Source organism: Bubalus bubalis, chromosome 7, assembly GCF_019923935.1.
Source record: "Bubalus bubalis isolate 160015118507 breed Murrah chromosome 7, NDDB_SH_1, whole genome shotgun sequence".
In the NCBI taxonomy this organism is placed as follows: Eukaryota; Metazoa; Chordata; class Mammalia; order Artiodactyla; family Bovidae; genus Bubalus; species Bubalus bubalis.
Genome location: NC_059163.1, coordinates 56,926,683 through 56,953,327, shown reverse-complemented (window position 1 = coordinate 56,953,327; position 26,645 = coordinate 56,926,683). Strand labels below are relative to the sequence as shown.

The following is a 26,645-nucleotide window of genomic DNA, read 5'->3' as shown; positions in this document are numbered from 1 at the left end:
ACCAGTCTGCTGTTCCATGTCCAGTTCTAACTGTTGCTTCCTGACCTGCATACAGGTTTCTCAGATAACTTGTCTGATAACTTTATATAAGGGCTTCCCAGGTGGTACAATAGTAAAGAATCTGCCTGCAATGCAGGAGATGTGGGTTTGACCCCTGGGCCAGGAAGATCCCCTGGAAAAGACACCCACCCCTGTATTCATGCCTGAAAAATCCCGTGGACAGTGGAGCCTGGCCAGCTACAGTCCACGGGTTACAAAGAGTTGGACACAACTAAGTGACTGAGCAGGCACACATACAACCTTCTATAGCTGCCCACTGCATGTAAGGAATAAAATTCAAACAGCTCACCTTCTATAGCTGCCCGCTGCATGTAAGGAATAAAATTCAAACAGCTCACCTTCTATAGCTGCCCGCTGCATGTAAGGAATAAAATTCAAACAGCTCACCTTCTATAGCTGCCCACTGCATATAAGCAATAAAATTCAAACAGCTCACCTTCTATAGCTGCCCACTGCATATAAGCAATAAAATTCAAACAGCTCAGAAAGCCATTTAAGGCTTTCCCTGAGCTAAAGGAATGTTCTAGGTATATCGCCCCCTACATATTATCACTCTTAGGAACCAGGATTACAGTTAACTTACTACCTAAACCAAAAGACTTGGCACACAGTGAGTACAGAAATAAAAGTGTATCAGCTGGTAAGAGCCATTCTCCACAGTGAGCTGGACCAGGAGAATGCTGATGGCCACTGGAACAGGCTGGCTTGTGGTTATCTGCTGAGTGCTTGGACCAATAAGTTAGTCTCCTTTTCCATATTGTTTGAGTACTTGGGTATCAGTAAGAGGTTTTGTTTTTGTTTTTGGTTTTGGTTCTTTCCACTCATCCTGTGTTTATTATCTGTTTTCTGATTTTCTTATTTGGTAAGTGTATATCAGTTATCCACTGCTGTGAAGAGCCCACCTGCCAATGTAGGAGATATCCACTCCAGTATTCTTGCCTGGAAAATTCTATTGACAGAGGAGCCTGGCGGCCTACAGTCCATAGGGTTGCAAAGAGTCAGACATGACTGAAGCCACTTAGCATGCACACACACATGCTGTATAACAAACTACCTCTGAATTTAGTGGTCTAGAACTAACACCAAAAAAGATGTCCTTTTCATAATAGGGGACTGGAATGCAAAAGTAAGATGTCAAGAGATCTCTGGAGTAATAGGCAAGATTGGCCTTGGAGTACAAAATGAAGCAGGGCAAGCTAACAGAGTTTTGCCAAGAGAATGCACTGGTCATAGCAAATACCCTCTTCCAGCAACACAAGAGATGATTCTACACATGGACATCACCAAACGGTCAATACCAAAATCAGATTGATTATATTTTTTGCAGCCAAAGATGGAGAAGCTCTATACAGTCAGCAAAAACAAAACTGGGAGCTGACTGTGGCTCAGATCACGAACTCCTTATTGCCATATTCAGACTTAAATTGAAGAAAGTAGGGAAAACCACTAGACAATTCAGGTATGACCTAAATCAAATCCCTTATGATTATACAATGGTTGTCTGATGAGGCCTTACTAATAGCTGAGGAAAGAAGAGAAGAGAAAGGCAAAGGAGAAAAGGAAAGATATATCCATCTGAATGCAGAGTTCCAAAGAATAGCAAGGAGAGGTAAGAAAGCCTTCCCAAGTGATCAATGCAAAAAAAATAGAGGAAACAATAGAATGGGAAAAACTAGACATCTCTTCAAGAAAATTAGAGATCCAAGGGAACATTTCATGCAAAGATGGGCACAAAAACAAAGGACAGAAACAGTATGGACCTAACAGACACAGAAGAGATTAAGAAGAGGTGACAAGAATACACAGAAATGTCAGATAATCACGATGGTGATGATCACTCACCTTGAACCAGACATCCTGGAATATGAAGTGAAGTGGACCTTAGGAAGCATCGCTATGAACAAAGCTCATGGAGGTGATGGAATTCCAGTTGAGCTATTTCAAATCCTAAAAGATGATGCTGTGAAAGTGCTACACTCAATATGCCAGCAAATCTGGAAAACGCAGCAGTGACCACAGGACTGGAAAAGGTCAGTTTTCATTTCAATCCCAAAGAAAGGCAATGCCAAAGAATGTTCAAACTACTGCACAATTGCATTCATCTCACACGCTAGCAAAGTAATGCTCAAAATTCTCCAAGTTGGCTTCAATAGTATGTGAACTGAGAACTTCCAGATGTTCAACCTGGATTTAGAAAAGGCAGAGGAACTAGAGGTCAAATTGCCAACATCCTTTGGATCATAGAAAAAGCAAGAGAGTTCCAGAAGAACATCTACTTTTGCTTTATTGACTATGCCAAAGCCTTTGACTGTGTAGATCACAGCAAACTGGAAAATTCTGAAAGAGATGGGAATACCAGACCACCTGACCTGCCTCCTGAGAAATATGTATACAGGTCAAGAAGCAACGGTTAGAACCAGACATGGAACAACGAACTGGTTCCAAATTGAGAAAAGGGTATACATCAAGGCTGTGTATTGTCACCTTGCTTATTTAACTTATATGCAGAGTATATCATGTGAAATGCCAGGCTGAATGCAGTACAAGCTGAAATCTAGATTGCCAGAAGCAATATCAGTAACCTCAGATATCAGAAGACACCACCCTCATGGCAGAAAGCAAAGCAGAACTAAAGAGCCTCTAGATGATAGTGAAAGAGGAGAGTGAAATAGCTGGCTTAAACCTCAACATTCAGAAAACGAAGATCATGGCATCTGGTCCTATTGCTTCATGGCAAATAGATGGGGAAACAATGGAAACAATGAGGGACTTTATTTTCCTGGGCTCCAAAATCACTGCAGATGGTGATTGCAGTGATGAAATTAAAAGACCCTTGCTCCTTGGAAGAAAAGCTGTGACCAACCTTGACAGCATATTAAAAAGCAGAGATGTTACTTTGCCAACAAAGTTCTGTCTAGTCAAAGCTATGGTTTTTCCAGTAGTCATGTATGGATGTGAGAGTTGGACTCTAAAGCAAGCTGAGTGCTGAAGAATTTATGCTTTTGAACTGTATTGGAGAAGACTCTTGACAGTCCCTTGGACTGCAAGATCAAACCAGTCAATCCTAAAGGAAATCAGTCCTGAATATTCATTGGAAGGACTGATGCTAAAGTTGAAACTCCAATACTTTGGCCACCTGATGTGAACTGACTCATTTGAAAAGACCTTGATGCTGGAAAAGATTGAAGGCAGAAGGAGAAGGAGATGACAAAGGATGAGATGTTTGGATGGCATCACTGACTCGATGAACATGAGTTTGAGCAGGCTCTGGGATTTGGTGATGGACAGGGAAGCCTGCCGTGCTGCAGTCCATGGGTTGCAAAGACATGACTGAGCGACTGAACTGAAGTTAGTAGTCCAAAACATTTACTATTCCAAAGTTCCTGTGGATCTAGAATCTGGGCTTGGCTTAGTTGGATTAGTTTCAGGATGTCCCACAAAGCTGCCATCAGGTATTGGCTGCTGTCATTTTACGACTTGACTAGGGAAGGATCTGATTCTAAGCACACTCAGGTGGATAGCAACAAGATTTGTTTTGTTGCAGGATGTTGGCCAAAACCATCTTCAGTTCTTTGCCATAAGGGCCTGTTTACATAGAACAACTCACAATGTGACAGCTTGCTTCATGAGAATAAGCAAGCAAGAAGAACCAGAAAAAGAGAGAGAGAGAGAAAGATACTGAGAGAGAACAAACAAGATGGACATCACAATTATGTATAATCTAATCTCAGAAGTCACATTTCCTCACTTTGGCCATATTCTATTGATCAAAAACAAGTCACCAGGTCTAGCCCACACTCAAGGGGAGGAGACTGCGCAAAGACCTGTGTACAGGAAGAAGGGATCACTCGGAGGTATTTAAAAACTGCCTCCACAGTGAATGAAATGATTGTCCTAATCTGCTGAGAAATGGAGGGCATGGATTTCTTATTCTCCTGAAAAAGCGTCCTTTATAGTTATAGTACTTTAACAATAATACAGTTTTCCTTGGACCACCTCCCTCACATGACATCTAAGCTCTGTTTCCCAGTTTTCATCTACACATATACACTAGAAAGAGATGGTATGTTCTCTCTTGCCTTCCAAGTGAACATCCACCATGACTCAAGACATAATTCCGTAATTCCTTCCTTCCAGGGGAATCCCCTTCTAGAGGCAAATAAGATCTAATAGAGGGAGACTGTGAAATAGTAATGAAATGTTAATATACAAGGAAGAACAAGGAATAAGTGTCTGTTTGAGAGTAAGAACTTTGAAAGGTATGGATTCTGAATATACTGCAAAGTCGCTTCAATCACGTCCAACTCTGTGCGACCCTGTGGACTGTAGGGTAACCCTCCAGGCTCCTCTGACCATGGGATTCTCCAGGCAAGCATACTAGAGTATGCTTGGAGAGCATACTAGGAGGGTTGCCATGCCCTCCTCAAGAGATCTTCCCAACCCAAGGATTGAACCCACATCTCTTATGTCTCCTTCATTGGCAGGCAGGTTCTTTGGCACTAGTACCACGTGGGAAGCCTGGGATCTAAAGACGTATCTACAGTTAGAGAAGACCAGGGACAGGGGAGCCTGGTGGGCTGCCGTCTATGGGGTCGCACAGAGTCGGACACGACTGAAGCGATTTAGCAGCAGCAGCCAGCATTGGGGTTGGAGAAGAACGGTCTGGCCTGAGAGGATGGAATGAGAAAGGCTTTGAGCACAGGAACCTGGGTCTTGTCTGCAAGTGGCTTTTTGTATGTGGCTGCAGCTGGAGCCCAGGGTCCCTGAGAGAAATCAATATTGTGGAAAGTGGACCAGGAATAGTAGGTTGAGACAGAAATGCTATCTGCAAGTGTTTGGGCTCATCTACAGTAAGAGCCACTGCAAACAAAGGAATCTTGTGTTCCAGATAACTTTGGTGGCCATGTAGAAAGTAGATTATGGGAAGAGACCAGCAACCAAAGTCAGTTAGGAGACAAGTAGTCCAAACAAGAAGTAATGTCTCCTACTTAACCTTAGTAGAAGCAGTGAGAGTGGAGATGAGGACACGGGATGTATGGTTCTATGTTTTTCACTGACAGTAAGGTGCCCTTAATTTTAAGACACACCATTTAAAAATTACATAACTAATTTTTAAAATTCATTAATTAAATTATAACACAATGTTAACATACCAGCAATGGAAAGATGCATCATTATTTTAGAGGTAAAAAAATTGTATGACTTGGAATTAATGAAATATAATAAATAATCTTAGGAAGACAACATCTACATTTTGGATTTCAGCAACTTGGCAAATAGCGATGCCAGTAATAGACATCATGGGAACAGGGGATGAGAAATGGGTTCCAAGAGAAAAGATGAATTCTCTTTTGGATGTATTGAGTTGGCTACCTTTAAGAAATATTCATGTACAGATGTCTGGCAGACAATTGGAAAATGTTGGTTTGGAACTCATGGAAAAACGTATAAGAAATTGGACTAGGTTAATGAATGGCTGATTTTAAATTTAAATCCTTATGCTGAAGTATATATGAAGACACATTATTTCTTTTTCTATAAACACAAACTTTGAAGTTTCCCCTGCCCCCACCCCCACAAATTATAGTCTGCTCTTTGTAGTGTTTGACTTTCATTGCCAGGGGAGGTGGGGAGGTTGGGATGATGAAAGAAGTTTGAGACCGCAGGAGGACTCATTAGCAGTTGCACTTAGATATGGAAATCATGAGAGATAGTAACTTAGATCTTCACATAATTAACAGTTTATTGAGATGTAATATCCAACCAGTCTCATACCCTCTAGCCTTTCTTATACCCTTGATTCTTCACTCTTAATGCTCGATAAGCAGATTAATTTGCCGCCATAACAAAGTATAGCAGATTGGGTGCCTTAAAGGAGAGAAATGAAATCAAGCAGAGGCGGGGTTGGTTGCCTCTTTCCTTAGCTTGAAAATGGAGATCTTCTCCATGGGTCTTCACTTGGTCTTCCTCTGCAGTTTGTATCCTAATCTCATTTTTAAAAATAATGACACCAATCATACTGGATTAGGGCCTGCTTTAAATGACCCAATTGAACATAATCCCTTCTTTGAAGTCACTACCTCCAAATACAGTCACAGTTCTGAGTTACTGGGGGTTCTGACTTCAACATATCAATTTAGAAAGGGGACACAGTTTAGTCCATACCAATGAGTGAGCCAGTCAAGGAATGAAATTCTTATTCACATGGTTATGAATGCCTAGACATGCTAGTTGAAGTCTAATATCCCTTTATACACCACAAATTATTTTTCCACGCTTGTTTCCATAATTATTTTATGTCTCTGCAGAGGTGGAAGGTTATATATAGAAGTGCTGTAAAACTTTTTTTTCCTGTCCCCCCCACCCCCACTTCCTATCCAGGGGTTGGGGGGACACATTCTTTGAAAAAAGAAACCACTTATTCTCCCTTATCGTTCATTGAACAGCATTTAGCAAAGTTTGTGACATTACATCAGTTCCTTACTTTTTTCCCCCTGAGGAACAGACCTTCAATTAGGAACTGTGAGGAAAAAATATACATAATAGCAGGAAATACATATTTCAGCCTAAGTCTTACTTCTTTTTTTCATAGTCATAACTTTCCTAAAGAAGGAATTTCTGTGGAACTAATTTAAAGCAAATTCTTCAAACCCAGATTCATAGGGATTCTGTGGTTTGACAACAGGAAAAAAACTTGAAATACCTGAAGGTATTGTATGGTAGAGTAAGATCCTGCTAGGTTGAAACAAATTCTCTTCAAATATGCCATCATCTGAGATTGTTTTGTAGGAAGTTTGTGTTGGCAAGCACCTCAAAAGAACTTGCTGGACAGCTCTTTTGTAATTAGCTGGCTTCCTGCTAAAATCTTAGGTCTGCCTTCATCTCAAAATGGACGTAAAAATTAGTTTCCCTCTCTGTCATTCTCTCCACAAAATAAAATATGGTATTTCTGAGTTAAATAATTTGTTGTTTTTAGTTTTGAAAATTAACTTTATTCAGTTTAAAGTTTTGATTTGACTTATTTTCCCTATATTTAATAAGAGGATGATTGATATGGTGTTATGGCAATGGTGTTTATCTCAGCGGTCTTCCTCCCCAAAACCCGTAATGTCAATCTAACCATGAGAAAAATATCAGACAAACCTAAATGGAGGAGCAGAATCCTTGACCAGCACTTCTCAAAACTGTCAAGGAAAGTCCGAGAAACAAGGAAAGTCCAGAAGAAGCTTAAGAGAAATGATGATTATAATACGGTGCCTTTGATGGATCTTGGAACAGAAAAAGTACATTAGTGGAAAACTAATGAAACCCAAATAAAACCTGAAGCTTAGTTAGTGGCAGTATACCAATGTTTGTTCATCAGCTGTGATAAATGGTACTAACCACTGTTGAGTAATAGCAAATACCAGAACACAAGTTACAATGGACTATCTTTGCAATTTTCTGTAAATCTAAAAACTATTTTAAAATAAAAAGTTTGCCTAAAACCTAGATTGATTGACGATAAACATAAAACATAATGCAAGGATTCTATAAAACAGGCAATGAAACACAGAAGTTATTAATAAATATTAAATGTCAGCCCACCACTTGATGTATTGGTATCAATAAATGGCAGGATACCAGTGAGTCAGTGGGCATATCAATCTAATAAACTTTTATAAATGATGAATGGGCTGTAAACACTGTGTTTTATAGCGTTTGAAAATTCCAAACAGTAAATCCATACACGATGTTTCTGCTCACATATTTCATGATCCCCGTTTTTTAGAATCTGCACAAAGAAATATTTCATGCCCTTTAGGGAGGTTTAATAAAAAACAACAGGTGGGAAATGGGTTTTGCAGTAGCATGAACGGCCGTAACCATAAATACTAGTACCTGAGAATTACCCCAGCAGAGGATTGTAAACACATTAATCACTAGACAGTGCAGAAATTCCATCCTCAGATGTCATCTCAGTTTCAGGCACAAAGATGAAATGCTTCCATTTAAATTCAAAACCCTGAATGGATATGATGATCCTTTATTTTCATGGGGAATCATGGCGTGAGTTCTCCAGTGTCCTCATCTATAAAATGGGATTGATAAATCTCATCTCAGGATCATGGGATTAAATAAGATGATACATGTAAAATGCCTAACATGGTGGATGGTACCTCGTCTGTTTTCAATATATTGTAGCTGTGTTTATTATTTATTATATTCATGATTTTTCTGATAGCCTTAAATTTTTATAACTAGAAGCTATTTAAAGGGATTTTTAAAGTTTTTTATCTTATATTTTAGTTTAATTGGAGTATAGTTGGAGTACAATGTTGTGTTAGCTTCAGATACACAGCAAGGTGCTTCATTTATACATATTCATATATTCATTCTTTTCCAGACTCTTTTCTTCACATAAGTTATCACAGAAAGTGAAAGTGTTAGCCACTCAGTCGTGTCCGATTCTTTGTGACCCCATGGACTGTAGCCTGCCTGCCAGGCCCCTCTGTCCGTGGAATTCTCCAGGCAAGAATACTGGAATGGGTACCCATTCCCTTCTACAAGGGATCTTCCCAATCCAGGGATCAAACCCAAATCTCTGAGTCTCTTGCATTGCAGGCAGGTTCGTTACCATCTGAGCTACCAGGGAAGCCCCGCTGTCACAGAATATTGTTCCAAATGAGGAAAGTGAGACTCAGAGGGCAATGACCTGCCTGGGGTCATGAGGCTACTTCCTTCCCGAGCTGAGACACGCACTCCCCTCCCTCAGGTCCTAGGGCCCTGCTGCAGATCCAGGTTTACCTGTTGCACTGAGTGCTGACTCGGCAGCAGCTGCTGCCACAAAGCTCTCCTGCAGGATCGCCCGGGGCATCTCTACGTCTAGGGGATTCTGTCCCCCTTCCTCAGTGGGAGCAGAACTCTCCGCCTCCCTCCCCAATAGGTGTGGCAATCATGCTCTCTTCCAGTTAGTTCTCTTTCACTGCATCAGCATTTCAGCTGCTGCAGCCTGCTCGGGGCAGAGCAGGGTTTGCTGCGCTGAGGACTGTTTTCAGAAAGGAGATGTAAGGGCATTTTGGCTGCTGTGTGGGGGCTGACTGGAGCACCCAGGACAGATGCCCTACCCGCCTCCCGAGTGTGGGTATGCTGGAGCTGTATGTGGACTAGAGGCCGTGGAGGGGTAAGTAAAATCCACTATGAGAAAAATACAGATGATGGGTGTCCATGAGCGAAGGAAGGAAGCTATTTAGATTTTATCACTTTTAGTTTTTTAAAAAACGTTCCTTTGTATACATTCATGATATGGCTGGACTACACCAGAATTGCTTTCCTATGGAGCTTACCTTGTCCCCTGATGTTTTTACCACCTGTTGTTTTTAATGAAGTTTTCTTATTGTCTAAGGAAAGCGTTATTTTTTCCTTTTGGGGTGTGTCATGGAAGGCATATAGATAAAAAGTCAAAATAAAGAGAATTTCTCAAGAATTTTTGTGAATTAAAAGCAACTTGGCTACATCTTAAGAGATGTGTTCCTCAGTAGCACGTGGTGAGCTGGGGAAGATGTACCTGTGAGGTGTTGTTTCACCCGAGTTCCCCTCACATTCTGCTTTCTTCCACTGTCCTCTTTGCTTTCTGAAAATGTCTATTTCTTAAAATGAGGAGGGAAAGAATTGAGGAGAAAATTGAGTGGGGAGTAGAGGATGGTGAGTCTGGGGTCAAAGGCTACTCATTTCAGCCCAGCCCACCCTTGTCCTTCAGAGTCAATATTTACTGCAGGATAGAGAAGGGATGGAGGTTATTTCTGGACAGTTCTCTAATAAAATCCTGTCAGAACTGTCTGAATACTAAACGCTTCATGGCACTGGTTATCTAAGGGAAGGAAATTTTCCTCAGTCAAATTTATGAGGCTGGGTTGAAAACAAAGCTGAAACAGAGCCTGGCGAATCCCCATGGCAAAATGATTCATCTTCGTGGAGTTGGAAAATCTATTTTTATCACCTTTATTCAGCCAACTCCTTAATTTTATTCCCTCGCTGAATGCCTGCTATTTCCTTCATGGTGCTGAATAGCCCAAATGTGTTGGAGTCTCAGCTCCTCTTCAGGCTCTTCCCAGCCGAGCTGATTCAGCAGCCTGAGGAGAAGCAGGTTGTTCTGCATGGCATGGGTGGGTGCAGAGCAGTGTAAAGGTCGGGTCACACCGAGCCGCACGCTTTGGCTCAGGGTGCACGCCACTGCACTCTCCTGCCTTCTGCGTCAGGTCGTGTGGAGGGTGGTTGTTAGCCACTCAGTCATGTTCCACTCTTTGTGACCCCACGGACTGTAGCCCACCAGGCTCCTCTGTCCATGGGATTTCCCAAGCAAGAGTACTAGAGTGGGTTGCCATGCCCTTCTTCAGGGGATCTTCCTGACCCAGGAATCAAACCCAGATCTCCTGCCTTGGAGACAAATTGTTTACCATCTGAGCCCCCAGGGAAGCCCGGAGGGTATTGGGTGCCCGTAATTCTTGCTGAGAAGACCTTTCCAAGGCTGGGAAGAAGGGCAGAAACCCAGCACCTCCATGTGGTTTGCCTTTATGCTGTGAAGCAAGCATGAAAAGGTTGCCAATACCCTCAGTCTAATAATAGAATGGAAACACCGTTCTACTCATTTCCCTTTCTCTGTTTAGGTTTCTATCTATGCCATTTCAAGTTGCTGCACATTTCACTGGCTCTTGCAAGAGTCCTATGTAATGCTAAGAAGATTGGTGATTGTTTACAATAATGAAGTTTAAAAGACAAAGATGAAGGAAAAGAACCGATTCTTACTAAGTTTCCTTGTCTAAATCTGCCAGCTTACTGTTTGGAAGAAGTGGCAAAGGGCAGTTAGAAATCGACTATTATATGAACAGTGTTTGTAGCTGTATGGGGATGGGATTTTGGCATCTGGCAGAGTAGGCACTCAATGCATATTTTACAGAGTGAATGGAAGGATACCATTCCTCACAGCCTTCTCAGCTTCCTTAACCTTGCCCTTAGCCTTCCTAACAGCTGTCCTTCAGGAGACAGTGCAGAGTGGTCATTAGGAACTGGCATTCTGGAGGCAGATGGCCTAAATTCAATTCCCAGATTTGCAACTTCTTAGCTGTGCTCTGTGGCAGGTTACTCAGTCATTTGAAGCCTTTGTTTCCTTGTCTGTAACATGGGAATAATACAGCGACTACCTTATATGGTTTTCAGTAAATAAGCCAATATAAAAGTCTAGAATTTTTCCTGTAAGATGGTTCAAGATGTGAAGAGGGAAAAAAAAGCAGGAGGAGGTGATTGAGGAGGATTGGTTATTGGAATGAGTTGGGGAATCTTTGAGATTTTGACCCTTTTTGGTTCATTCATTCCCTTAAATCATGATGCCAGTGATTTATAAACCTTCCTTTGTTCAGTAGAGAAAATAATTTGGGAATAAGAATAAAATGGAATTTAGAGAAAAAACATTACTTCCAATCTCTCAATAAAGAGTTATTGAGCTCCCCCTACTCTGTGCAAGGTGCTAAACATTGGATTACCGAGTGTTGAAACTAATCGTCACTGTCCTTGCTCGCATGGATGCTACAATCTAGACTCTTTTGGGCATTATGAACTTATTGACTCAGCTGCTGTGTTTCTTTTTCTCTGTTCAAAAGATATGTTGAGTAGATGTAAAAGGATGATCAAACTTAGCTCCCAGTAGTGAGTGAGGGAGAGGAAGTAGCCAGAGAGTAATGTGCGGCTTCCCAGGTGGTGCTAGTGGTAAAAAAAAAAACAAAAAAAAAACCCTTCTGCCAATGCAGGAGATGCCAGAGACTCGGGTTCAATCTCTGGGTCAGGAAGATCTCCTGGAATGGGAAATGGCAACCCACTCTAGTATTCTTGCCTGGAAAATTCCATGGACAAAGGGGCCTGGTAGGCTACAGTCCATGTAGTCACAAAGAGTTGGACACGACTGAGCACTCACACACAGTGTGTGTATGAATGGCGTTCAGAGCCCAACTCAAAGGTAGTATAAAGGTAGATATATGCCCATGATACATATGCAAGATATGTAGCATGGGCATTGGACTGACCCACGAAACTGGAGCAACATCCAAAGTAGTGGTATGTATGAAAAGGGAAAGTGAAGTCACTCAGTCGTGTCCTACTCTTTGCGACCCCATGGACCACAGCCTACCAGGCTCCTCTGTCCATGGGATTCTCCAGGCAAGAATACTGGAGTGGGTAGCTATTCCTTTCTCCAGGGTATCTTCCCAACCCAGGAATCGAACCCTTGTCTCCTGCATTGCAGACAGACACTTTACTGTCTGAGCCACTCAACCTCTAAAATATAAAGGAGCACAGGTAAGGGGTAAAACAGTAAGAGAACCAAAGCAGTTATAACAATGGTAAGAGCCATAAGTAGAACGAAGACTGGATTTCTTTGGGATTATCTTCTCTTTTCAGCACCTGGCAGGTGGGCTTCTGTTTGGTTGTCTTCAGAACCTGGAGCTTCACATGTCTTGGAAATACAAGGATGTGTGTGAGCTACTAAGCTGCATGTGGTTTTGCTGGTCTGTAGAATATTCTGATATTTTAATTTGGTGGATACCCCTCCTTTTTTTTTTCCCCTTTGGAGAACAACAGTGTTTGGAGACCTGCCCCTTCCTGACACCATTCATTCACCATTGTCACATATATTTTTGAGGAGCAGTTTTAACCTTAGCTGCCTTATAGCCGAAACCCAGGGAGTTACCAGTGTGGATTGTGGAATGCGATGATAAGTAATTTTTCATTCTGCTTTCATCTGTGTGGCTGGATTAATTCCTGGGGTCTCTGTCTTCTGGACACAGTCATTTCTTCCACAGCAGACGTCTGTGAAGAAACCGAGGTTACGAAATGACTGGGGTATGTTTTACATGGCTGTATTCAGCTCCTTCTGTTTGATTCCCATGTCAGCTTTGGCAGAGATTTCCACAGTTTTTCTGTGGGTGGTGCCAGAGAATGACTTTGGTAAACAGCCCCCTGGCTGCTGTTGGCTGGGTCCCTGCAGACACCAGAAAGGATACAACTTGAGAAGTCACTGAGGCTCCCCTGTCCTTCCTAGAGCTGCTCCAGCCTCACTGTGCTGTGAGCAGCAGTAGGAGACTGGCCTGTTTGCTGTCTATTTCTCGGCTGCCCTGTGGGCGAGTGGAGCTCCAACTGTGTTGAGTTTCCCTCTCCTCTTAATACACATCTTGGTATTTTCAGTCCAGCCCTGAATCTGTTGGAGTCTTTTTGATAGAATTTCATTTCATCTTTGTCATTTCTGTTTCAGTTCTTCACTCTCCGAATAACCAGTCTTGAAATTTTCGATTTATTTATTTTATTCAGGCTGTTGCTGCTACATTCTGCTTTTAGGAATATGAACAAGCTTAGTCAATTATTTGATATAAATGAATATGGATATATATATTCTACAGATGTCAATATGTGTATATATATTTATTTTTCCTGATAAAGTTCTAATGATAGGAGGTTTTTGCTCTTAAACTATTCAACCAAAGTAATTGAAGATAGAAGCATTTATATATGAGTTAAACAGTAAAAATTCATACAAAAAAAGAAGTCCTAAGAGAAAAACAGATTTAAGTATATTTGTTAAAAGACAAAAAGAAGGAAGGAAAGAGAAATCTGATTGTCTAGCAACTGAGCATCCCTTTGTTTACAACTCTCTCTCTCTTTTATCTTAAATAGCATGTGCTGCTTAGTTCCCGAAGTTGACCTATTCTCCCTGTTCCTCTCTTCTTCCATTGCCATAAAACAAGTATTTATACAGTTTATTGCCACATTGTTATTTCAGTGGCATGCAGAAATCCATCCCATCTAATATATTCCATTACACTGTGAGCAAATCTGATACAGATATTGTCTTAAGTCAGAGGAGAGTCTTCCATCAGTGCAGGTATCAACAGTTAGGAGAGAAACTTACTATAATGTATTTATATGAATTAACACATTGACAATAAGAACTAAATAAATTATAAAATATTCCTCACATCATGCTTAAAGGATTATCTATTTTGATGATAACAAAACTGGTTACTAAATATAAATGGTCAAGGGGTCAGTTGATCTTCAATAAATAATTAACTGGCGACTTCCCCAGTGGCTCAGATGGTAAAGCATCTGCCTACAATGCGGGAGACCTAGGTTCAATCCCTGGTTCAGGAAGATCCCCTGGAGAAGGAAATGGCAACCCACTCCAGTATTCTTGCCTGAAAAATCCCATGGACAGAGGAGCCTGGTAGGCTACAGTCCTTGGACTCCCAAAGAGTCAGACACAACTGAGCAACTTCACTATCTTTTTTTGGCAAATAACACATTGATTCAAAGAAAGCTAAAGGCAGAAAGTTTGTGATTTGTGAGGGAGAGCGTAACCTGTGCAGCTGTGTCTGAGATTCTGGGGATAATTCTATAGGTGGATTCAGCATCTCTTTCCCCAGCAAGGAGTATTTGTCCCTGAGACAAGTGGTATCTTTCAAGGCAAAGAGTGTCTAACTTGGCTAAAGGCATTTAGTTTTTACTATAAATATACATATTGTGTATTTTAGTAGAAATATGTTAACCTATGTTTGTTTAATAGATTGAAACATAAAGGCATAAAACACATGAAATACATTTGAGTGTGGTATTAGGGACATTTTTGAACTACTGCATAGGGAGTGTTTTATCCCTAAAAAATCCTAGTATTTAAGAAAGTTGTATTTTTCATGAAATTTACTCAAGCAAGATGACAAGTCAGGTTTATTATATATGACAATTAAACCCTAGGTTTATTTTGTCCCAAATTGAAGCTTTCCTTTTTTTTTCCTGAGCCTAGGGATCAGGTTGGCATACTCAACAGTACACTGAAATGTGTTCTCATGGTCATTCTGTCTGCTTTATGAGCCCAATTCATTGGATGGCATATAAAGGAAACTTACCGTTTTCTTTTCTCTCCAGATCTCAGCTCCCTTGACAGGCCTCTGAGTCCAAAGCAGTGTTAATAATGTAAGGTCCTGACATCTCGGCTAGGTTTCTGATTTAAAACAAAACAAAAAAAAAGGAAGTTCTGTGCCATACTTTTACAGAGAGCATGTGGTGTGTACTTGTTTTATGATAGGTTTTTATTCCTTGGTAGAAAGATGTTACTGTGTCTTAAGTGAATGCTCACTCCACCATTTCACAGATCCTCGTTGTTTTTCTTTTGCATGGGTGATGGATTGAGGGGACGTGGTGACAAGACTGCCAAGGAAATATTCCTTCTCCAGTCGTTTACTTCTGCATGTTTATCTGAAATTCAGTCTTTTCATCTTTGAGCATGCTTTCCTCCAACAAACAGCACGATGAACTCTTGATACTGTACTTCTGACTCCCCATCCTTGCCTTTCCAGCCCCCTCAGCTCCAAACCTGTGATTATGCTGGATGCTTTCTGTTATGCTTCGGCTTGCAGTGGGCCAGCTGAAAGATAAACAGCTATTAAATAAATCTATGACCCTTTTTAGAACAAATAGAGCTGTTGAAAGAGTTTAAGAACATAGTGACTCCTTGAAAGATTGTCAACATTCTTGAACCCTTTGACTGAAAGTGAATTTTCTTCTCTGTGTATATAGATACTGAAATTTATAAAAACGAAAAGAAAAGAGCTTCAGTAGCAAGACATTTGAAGACTTTTTTGTTCTTAACCTTGCAGTGTTTTTCTTGGCAGGACTTGAAGAAAACAGCTGTCATCTACTTTCTGCTCCTGTTGAGGGGAGCGGTTGGGACTGAGAGACTCTGGGGTGACAGGGAGAAGCCCACAGAAGAGAGAGGAGCCCTGGGCTTGCTGGGTGCCAAGGGCTTACCTAGTTCTAGTTAATCCACAGCACTCACCCTGCTCCCTAATGGTGCGTCTTTCTTTTCTTTTCTATTTTCTCATGCGTCTCCATTGCTGTGGGGCTGGAACACTGGAGCCTACCCTGGACCACACACGTCTCCTATAGTCACCAGATTCATCTCTAGACACTAGATGAGCCCTACTGCCTTTGAGATTGTGCTGCTTCCTGGGGAGCCTCGTCTATATGTGCTGGGCCAGCTAAATGGGACCCCACACACTTTGCTCTCATGGGTTCAGCTTTGTGGGACTCCCCAACTTGCCTGTTACCTCTTGGGTTCTTGATCTAAACTCTAGTCACCAGGTGATGAAGATGCAGTCATTTGCACTGATCTTTCTTCCCTCTTCTTTGTTGTTTCCATTCCGCCAGCAACTTCTCTGAAATGGCAAATGCCTATGGGGACAGTTTACTTTACTTCTCTGTACAACCTCAGAGTTATTGCCACTATAAGGGCGAAACTTTTTGGTCGTCATCCTGAATGGCAGTGTGATATGAGTTGGAATGCTGAAACCAACATAGAGGTATTTTTAGCAAAATGAAATATTTTAATGCATATCTCTCACCTGAAATTTTTCCCAGATTTGCTATTTCTAGCTTCTTAGCAGCTTCACAAAGGGGTATTGTATTTGAGTCGGAAGAGAAAAATATTTTTATTTCCTGCCCTTGATGGTTAGTGGCATTGATAAAAAGCATCAAGGCTCTTTGAGTTCTGGGTCTCCCACCAGAAAAACAAAAACAAAAAACCCCAAACCATTATGTAAGAAAGAACTTGAGTGGTTTTTTCCTGTTTGTCAATATGAGAGGAGAGTTACTGTGGAAAGTGAGGGGCAATCGTCAGCAGGAAAGGAAAACAAAGAGTTTTACTGGGAGAATCATAGCCAGAGAGATTGGGGAGCTACAGTACCATCTGGCTCTAAACTTGACATTGACCTTGACTGATGGCTCTAACTTTCCCTCCCCAGATCAGTTCAAAGGCTCCTTCACTCATCTATATTTCTGAAAAGAAATAGTTACAATTTGAGTTGAAGGGTATTAGAGCTACGCTGTGTTTTATCAAGTGGCTATTTGATCAATGAATGAGTGGCTGATAGTTTCTTATGGAAGATCAGAAAATGTTAATTTAAAAAGTCACAGGTTTGACTCTTCAAAAAGTTAAGTAAACACACAGAGCTTGTGTACATAACCAGTTGGAAGACAAAATAACCATTTAGTCAAGAATATCCGTTTCATTTCATACTTATTTGGTGTTTTAATTTTTTGACCATAGTGTGTAGGTGACCCAACTGTTATCTTGGTCAAATTTGCTGACACAAAGTATTAGCCATGGACTGACTGTGTTACAAAAAATAAGGAATTATTCCTATTTGGTTTACCTTTTTTATTCATTCACCAAGATTTCCCAGACTTTGTCAATAGATTTCTGTGCAGATATATGGTGACACATTGTTATCAATGCTTAGAAGACTGCCTGCTGTGTAGAGTAGAAAGATGTCCTTGCTCATCTCTAATTTTTTTAATTAAAAATGCCTTTGAGAGATTGTTTATGCTGTTCTCTTACACTTCTCTGTCCATGGGATGAAATCAGCATGTTGGTTTTAATTTTCAGCTTCGTGCTTCCTGCTCTAACCCTTCCCCTCCTCTCAGTTTCCTCACTCCTGAGTCTTCAGGCACTTTCAGTGTGCTCTTCCCGTGCCTGATTCACTGTTCCACCACTTGGCATTCCAGGCAATGGACAACTGCTTCTACCGTGATAGATGATGGCACTGAAATAGGAGTGAGCTTTAGTATAACTGGAGCAAAAATTGCTCTCTTGGGTCAGCCCATTCTTCCTCTACTCAACAGCATGTTCTGTTAACCACAGAAACGCCAAGGGTTTCCCCCTCCCCCATCTATAGGAATTCTTTAAGGCCTATTTATATCTCCTTTTTGGTTTGCATTTTCTCCTTCCTATTCTTTTAAATTTTGGGGGGGTAATTGACATATAACATTAAATTCATTTCAGGTATACAGCAAAATGATTCAACACTTGTATATATTGTGAAATGATCTCCACAATAAGTCTAGGTACCATCCATCACCACACATAGTTACAGAACTTTTTTTCCTTGTGATGAGTACTTTTAAGATCTTAGCAATTTTTAAATATGCCATATATGCTGTATATTACATTAACTATAATCATCATGCTGTGTATTACATCCCCATGACTTATGTCTCTTATAGCTGGAAATTTGGGCCCTTTGACCCCTTCACTCATTTTGCCCACCCCCACCCCCTTTCCTCTGGCAACCACCAATCCTATTATTCTTAGAGGTGTTAGAGAGGCCCAGATTTTTCTCCTGGTTCAGCCACTTTCTAGGTAGGTAACTTTGGGCCAGTTATTTAATCTTTTCTAAGCCTCAGCTTTCTCATCGGTAAAATGTAGTACTGACCTCATAGACTGTTATAAGGCTTAAATGAAGGTATGCAGGTAAAATTAGAATGTTTACCTGGTGCATGCTAGGTAGGTGTGTGCTCAGAAAAATGTATTGGTGGTAGTGGTGCTGATGCAAGTGCTAATGCCACTCAACCTTCCCTAAACCTCTACTTTCTCATCTGTAAAATGGCATAATAATAGCACCTAGCTCATTGATTTGTGAGGAAGTATGTGGATCAAGTCTGTGTCTTGCCTGACATCTTGTAAACTCTCAATGAGTGGAGGTGGAGACTTCTGCAATAATGTACATTCCTTCTACTTCTGTTTATCTCTGCTCTTTGTTTAAGGCTTATACTTTAAGCCATAAATCCATCCACAAGGACCTGAAACTAAACTAACCAAGTCACTCTGAACAAGTTCATTTGCTCTGTTTCTAATTCCTTGTTGTAAAATGACAGTGTTAAACTCAATGCTCTGAATAGTTTCTTCCCTTAAAGTATTTTAGCAATGTTCACTTCATCACTCAACTCAATTTTGAAAATACCTGTTAATGAGAAACTCATCCAAAAGAACTTTGCCCTCTACTACTGAAGAAAGACCTTACTAAATTAATCTCCTTAGTCCCTTAGTAAATTTTCTCTCACTTAAAAACCCAGATTGTTTTGTTTATATGATTAATGACTTCATCAACTGGCCCCTTCCAAAAATGTAACTGACCAGCCTATAATTCCCCAAAGCCATCTTATTTCTCATGGTTATAGTTATAGTCTAAAAACCCTTGTCCAGTTTCACAAAAATTAAATCCTGATGCCTTGCAGATCTACCCCATATTGAGGAATAGTGTTCAATTTTGTCTCTTTGCCAGTAGCTGCTTTTACTTTGCTCTGCTCCCAAATCCTCATCCAGTTCTTTTCCATTTGGAGAATAGACTTGAAAAAACTAGTTTCCATTACAATCTCATCATCCTTGAGACAGGAAGACTAAGTATGCTGTGGGATTTCAGGCCAGGAGCATTAGACTGGAAACCCAAAGACTTGGGTTACAGTCTAGGCTCTGCCCCCAAAGCAGAGGGACTTTGGACAGTATACTTACTGTAGCTTTTGTCCTCGGTGTTGATAGATAGGACAGAATGATTCCTGAGAGTTTTCTACCTATGAAGATTTATGGTCCCTATCCCTTCCCATTTTGTCCCATACTGGGATGTTTGTTTGTTTGTTTTTGGCTTATTTTATTTGTATTTATTTTTGTTGTTGTTGAGGTATAATTGCCATGCAACATTATATTTGTTTCAGGTATACAATATAATATTTTGATATGTGTATATTTTGCAAAGTGATCACCACAATAAGTCTAGTTAACATGTGTTACCACATATAGTGATAGATTTTTTTCTTGTGATAAGAACTTTTAAAATCTACTCTTTTAGCAACTTTTAAATATGCCAGACAGTGTTATTGGCTATAGTCACCATGTTGTACGTGATAACCCCATGACTTATCTTAAAACTGTAAGTTTGACCCTTTTGGTCCCCTTCACCCATTTTTCCCTGTCTGATTTTTTTCGCTTAGCAGAGAGCCCTCAAGGTCCATCCAGGTTGTCACAGGTGGCATGATTCCACTCTTCTTATGGCTGAGTAATATTCCATTGTGTACATATACCACATTTGCTGTATCATTCATCTACTGGTGGACACTTCAGTTGTTTCCGCATCTTGGCTATTGTAAATAATGCTACAGTGAACCTAGGGGTACATTTATCTGAAGTTAGTGTTTCATTTTCTTTGGCTAAATACCCAGAAGTAGAATTGTTACGTCATATGGTGATTCTACTTTCCTTTTTTTTGAGCAACCTCCGTACTGTTTTCCATAGTGGCTGCGCTGCTTTGCAGTTCTACCAGTAGTGCATGAGGGCTTCGTTTCCTCCATACCCAAACCAACCCTTGTGCTCTGTGGTCTTTTTGATCGTGGTCATTCTAAAATGTGTGATGATAACTCATCGGGGTTTTGATTCGCATTTCCCTGATGATTAAGGATATCATCTTTTTCATTACTATTAACCATAACCACCACTTATTTAGTACTTACAATATGTCAGACATAACAGGTTAACATTAATTGAGTGCTTATTATGTGCTAAGCAATTTACATCTATAAATAACATCTAAAATTTTACATCTCCCCATAGTAACCCAACAAAGTAGATACAGCTAGTATCCTCTTACGGATAAGGAAACTGAGATCCTGGGGTGCTAGGTATGTGCTCAGAGTGAATGAGGAAGCAGGTAAATAATGGATTAGGTGAATGAGGGGGCAAGTTGGTATTTGAATCCAGGAGTCTGGTGCCACACCCTTGCCACACTTTGTTTTATTACACAACATCCCTAAGCAATTAGTTTCCCCCGCTTTTCCTTCCTACAACAAAGCAAGGAAGGATAGAATAGTGCCCTTATTTATTAAATGAGGAACTAAGCTCAGGAAAGTGAAACATTTGACCAAAGAATACAGCTGGTTAGACGAAGTAACCCAGCTAGATAGCTAGCTAGACAGAACTGGGATTCAAATCTAAGCCTGGCCCTTAACCGCCACATCCCATGGCCTTAGTGGATTTCTCACTATTCCCACAGGTATCTTCAAGATTAGTGAAAAGCTAAGTTATGATACATTTTTGAAAGGAAAATACTTCTATTTTTAAGCACATAAGATAGAGGCTTTTAAGCACATGAGAGGTCAGACTTGCTTGAAGAGTAGGTATAAATCACTTTGTAATCAACACATTATTTATTTGCAAATAGTCTTTTTATTTAGTGAGATAGTAGCTTAATCTTCCCAGGTGGCACTAGTGGTAAAGAACCTGCCTTCCGATGCAGGGGACGTCAGAGACGTGGGTTTGATCCCTGAGTTGAGAAGATTCCCCTGGAGAAGGAAATGGCAACCCACTCCAGTATTCTTGCCTGGAGAATCCCATGGACAGAGGAAACTGGCAGGCTATGGTCCATAGGATCACAAAGAGTCAGACACGACTGAAGTAACTTAGCACTAGCTAGTTTAATGTAGTTCCTGTCTGATTTGTCTTTATTCCAAATAATGCTATCTGAATTAATGAAACCTCATCATGTACCCGAATTGCTGAAGATTTAAGACTTCACCCACAACACCCTCAGTGCAACTCTGATTACTTGTGTCCTCAATTCTTTCTTTGCTGCTTAAACATCTATTTCCTGTTTATAGGAGGGTGAGACCCAAAAATTGATATAGAATCTGGTTAATTTTTTTTGTATGTCTGACATGTAGTGGGAGCTCAATTAATGCCTGTTGACTGACTCAGTAAGGAAAAATAATTTATACCCTTGTCTCATTTTACTCTTCTAGGCATTAAAAAATATGACTAACTTTCTAAATGACCTGGAGTCAGTGGCTCAAAGCTTTCTCATCTCACTATCTCTGGGTGCATTGAGTTGGAATCAATCACTTACCACTTGGTCTGAAATTCTAACTAGGAGTTGACAGGAAGTGGGCAGGAATTGTTGCTTTGCTTTTTATTGTTTGTATAAATATTAGGTGCCATGGCAACAAAAAACTAACAGCCAGATGAAGAACAGAAACATATGGAGAAGTGGAAGCCTATTTTGAAAAGGAGGATATTTGAAAGAAATGCTTCATTTGGCTTATCTTGATATGAGTGTATTGAGAATATGATTTATTCTGTTCCTGAGGGAAAATAAAGATATCACTGGGGGAAAAATAAAAGCTCTATATAAAAAATATCAGTATAACCAAAGAATAAATATCTTATTTAATTTCTATAACTGGGGCACAAACTTGTCTCTGAGTTTCCTGGCAGCCACAGTAAAAAGGAAAACGTGACTATAAGGTTTTCACTTCTGTGAAATACAATCAAAATAATATATTTTGAGGAAAAAGCCTATTCTTCACATCTAAGGTTAGAAGATGAAATTCTTTTTTACAAGTCTTTCTGTAGGAGACTAATAACTCTTTGTTTCCAAAAGAGTGTTTCTCCTATCTTTCTACCTGCATGAGAGGAAATTGACAGCCTTTAAGATGAGAATCAAATTTTCAAAGTCCTTGTTGGGTTAGTTGTATAATTAGATAAAAATACAAATGATCTGTGGTTGCTGGGGGTGGGATGTGTGTCTTTTATCTCTCTGGCACTGTCAGTAGGGTTCATGAGTTTAGTTGTATCCTGAATCATGAGTATATATAATAGCTCACCCTTACATTGCCAGGCTCATTAGACACCATGCAAAACAGTGCTTGATCCTTGAAATTTCCTAAAGGAATCATTTGGGACAAAGTCATTCTAGTAAGATCTACTTTTCTTTTTTTTAATATTTTAATTTTATTGGATTATAGTTAGTTGTGTTAGCTTATATAACATTGTGTTATATAATGTGTTAGTTTCAGGTGTACAGCAAAGTGATTCAGTTATGCATACCCATAGGTTCATTCTTTTTAGATTCTTTTCTCATATAGGTTATCACAGAATATTGAGTCGAGTTCTCTGTGCTATACAGTAAGTCCTTGTTGGTTACCTGTCATATATATATTGTTGTTGTTTGTGTTGCCACGTCATGTCTGACTTTTGTGACCCCATGGACTATAGCCCACCAGGCTCCTCTGTCCATGGGAATTCCCAGGCAAGCATACTGGAGTGGATTGCCATTTCCTCCTCCAGGGGAGTCTTCCTGACCCAGAGATCAAACCTGTTTATCCTACATTGCAGGCAAATTCTTTACCACTGAATCACCAGGAAAGCCTGGTGAGCATATATAGTAGTATGTATACGTTCATCCCAAGCTCCTGATTTATACCTCTACCCCCCCGCCCATTTCCCCTTTGGTAACCATAAATTTGTTTTTGATATCTGTAATTCTGTTTATGTTTTGTAAGTAAGTTCTCCAGAGAAGACATACAGATGGCCAAAAGCCACATGAAAAGATGCTTAACATCACTAATTATCGGGGAAACAAAAAACCAAAACTACAATGAGATGTCACCTCACATTGATCAGAATGGCCATCATCAAAATGTATACAAACAATAAATGCTGGAGAGGGTGTGGATAAAAGAGAACCCTCCTACAGAGTTGGTGGGAATGTAAATTGGTACAACCAAAAGAACAGTATGGAGGTTCCTTGAAACACTTAAGATATACTTTTCTTTATGCAATTGTATCATAAAATTAATAGTTACTCCTATCGAATCAAAATGATCACAACTGAGAATCTTCTAGGGACAATCTGTTTGGATAGCACTGGGCAGTAGGAGGACACAAACATGAGAAAAAACTGGGGGACTCATATGGAGCAAGGGTCAGCGCATGATGGCCTGTCAGCCAGCAGCAACCTGCTGCCTTTTTTTTAATTTATTTTTTGTTGGAGGATAATTGTTTTGCATAGTTGTGTTGGTTTCTGCAATATAAGAACGTGAATCAGCCTTAAGTGTACATATATCCCCTCCCTCTGAAACTCCTTCCCATCCCCCCATCCCACCCCTCTAGGTTGTCACGGAGCACTGGGCTGAACTCCCCATGTTATACAGTAACTGCCCACTAGCTAACTGTTTTATTGCTTTCAGTTGCTTAGTCGTGTCTGACTCTTTGCAACCCCATGGACTGTAGCATGCCAGGCTTCCCTGTCCTTCACCATCTCCCGGAGCTTGCTCAAATTCATATCCTTTGAGTCGGTGATGCCATCCAGCCATCTCATCCTCTGTTGTCTCCTTCTCCTCCTGCCCTCAATCTTTCCCATCGTTAGGGTCTTTTCTAATAAGTCAGCTGTTCATATAAGGTGGCCAAAGTATTAGAGCTTCAGCTTCACCATCAGTCCTTCCAGAATATTCAGAGTTGATTTCCTTTAGGATAGATATAGAATACCTGCAAGCAAAAAATGGTTTTTTTAAATGTCTTTAACATGGTTGAAAGATGTTTAAAAAGTAATATTTTGTAACATGAAAATTAAATGAAATTCTAATTTCAGTGTCTATAAGTAAAGGTATAATGGAATACAGCTATGCTTGTTGATTTATATAACATCTATGTCTACAAAGTCCACAAAGCCTAGAATATGCAACTTTAATAAAAAGTTTGCTGACCCCTGTTATGGTGGAGGGAGTACCTTCCATGTGTTCATGAGCTGTGTTAACAGTCTGAAAGAAGAAGAGCTGTCCTCTCTAAGGGCCAGGGGCGTCTGTGTGGTTCATCCCTTATGTCCTCATGTGTTGATCTTTAAGACATCAGATCAGATCAGATCAGTCACTCAGTCATGTCCGACTCTTTGCGACCCCATGAATCGCAGCACGCCAGGCCTCCCTGTCCATCACCAACTCCCAGAGTTCACTGAGACTCACGTCCATTGAGTCAGTGATGCCATCCAGACATCTCATCCTCTGTTGTCCCCTTCTCCTCCTGCCCCCCAATCCCTCCCAGCATCAGGGTCTTTTCCAATGAATCAACTCTTCGCATGAGGTGGCCAAAGTACTGGAGTTTCAGCTTTAGCATCATTCCTTCCAAAGAAATCCCAGGGCTGATCTCCTTCAGAATGGACTGGTTGGATCTCCTTGCAGTCCAAGGGACTCTCAAGAGTCTTCTCCAACACCACAGTTCAAAAGCATCAATTCTTCGGTGCTCAGCCTTCTTCACAGTCCAACTCTCACATCCATACATGACCACAGGAAAAACCATAGCCTTGACTAGACGAACCTTTGTTGGCAAAGTAATGTCTCTGCTTTTGAATATGCTATCTAGGTTGGTCATAACTTTCCTTCCAAGGAGTAAGCGTCTTTTAATTTCATGGCTGCAGTCACCATCTGTAGTGATTTTGGAGCCCAGAACATAGCATCTGCTAATTCTGCATGTGCATCAGGATCCACCTGAGAGGAAGAATGTTCCAGAAGACTGCAATCATGAGCTTAAGGATATTTATCAATAGCATGCCCTTGCTCCTGAAGCCTTTACCAGTTTTGTTCTTGTGGAATCAGTGCCTTTTCCTGTTCTTTGCTTCTCATCCCCCTCGGCTGCTTCTCACTAATTCATAAAAATTATAAACATGAGTATTTTAGAGTTTTGTGCATAAAATATTCAAATTTCCCCAGTTCTACTTCTCCTCAGTCTGTTCTTTATTACTCCTGGTCCTTTTCCAGGAACTTGGAAAACAGCTTTTCTAAATATTTCTCTAAATATTTGGTTAGATCTGTGTGGCTTTATAGACCCAGTTTCAACAAGTTGCTCTCTTGGATTCAGGGACTAGGGACTAGCCTTGCCATCTTCCATTCATTTTTGGTTTAACAAATATTTATTGAATACCTACTATGTCCTAGATCGTGTGTTATTATCCAAATGTATAAGGATGAAAAAATGAACCAGATAAGGTCCCTGACTTCAGTGAATTCTCAAGTTCTTTAGTATTAAGCCAGGGAAGGCCCAATCCAGCAGCCTGAGCCTGGTAAAACTGATGGGGTGGTTGACTTTGCTAGCTTCCAAGCTCACATTCAGTAAAGCCCACTCATTTGATGGATGGCTCCAGTCTTTGGAAAACTCTAACTTTCTAAGAGCCAAAGTTTTCTTCTTGAAAGACACTCTAAGGATTTAAGTAAACTCTTCTATTCTCATCTTCTAAGGACATAGAACAATTTTGCTTCCTCTTATAAATGATAGACCTTCCACTATTTCCCTGTAGGGCTTCTGTGGTAAGTCAGATGGTAAAGAATTTTCCTGCAACACAGGAGACCCAGGTTTGATCCCTGGGTCAGGAAGATCCCCTGGAGAAGGGAATGGCAACCTGCTCCAGTATTCGTGCCTGGAACTCCAGAGGAGCCTGGTGGGCTACCGTCCATGGAGTTGCAAAGAGTCAGACACGACTAAGCAACTAGCACTTTCAACTTTCCACAGTTTCTCTTTGTATCAGCTAGCTATTGTTTCAATTAAGCCGTGTAACAAACAAGCACGAAACGTGAGGGGTGTAGAACAAGTATTTGTTGCTCACACATCTGGGATGATGGACTTGGTGGGCTTGCCAAGGTTGGTGGGGCCCTCTCATATGTGAGGGGGTGGCCTGGCTGTCAGCCATGATGATGATGGTGCTGCACTTGTCTTCCTCGTTCCTGTTAGCCATCCTAGGCATGTACTCAGGCTACCTAGTTCCTTCTGTTGCCTCTGAGACTTAAGTTCCTGGACTACCCACCGTTATGTCAGAATTTTTCTTAAAATTCACACCCACATTTGGACAACTCTCTTTTAGATGTGGTTTGACCAGATGCAAATACAGAGGTATCATTATAACTTATCCTCCAGACAT

At 40.6% G+C, this 26,645-nt stretch overlaps 1 protein-coding gene across 15 annotated transcripts in view; it reads left to right on the top strand.

The window, feature by feature from the left end:
- LIMCH1 (LIM and calponin homology domains 1) overlaps nt 1-26,645 on the top strand; it is a 352,260-nt gene that overhangs the window by 178,733 nt on the left and 146,882 nt on the right. Inside the window, exon 1 of one of the 15 annotated variants that reach the window (XM_025290127.3) lies at nt 9,018-9,223. The exons of the other annotated variants lie outside the window; for them this stretch is intronic. Within the exon in view, the coding sequence (XP_025145912.3) occupies nt 9,200-9,223 (24 nt within the window). The 5' untranslated portion in view covers nt 9,018-9,199. Of the gene's footprint in view, nt 1-9,017; nt 9,224-26,645 lie in introns of those variants that run through there. 15 annotated transcript variants of the gene reach the window in all.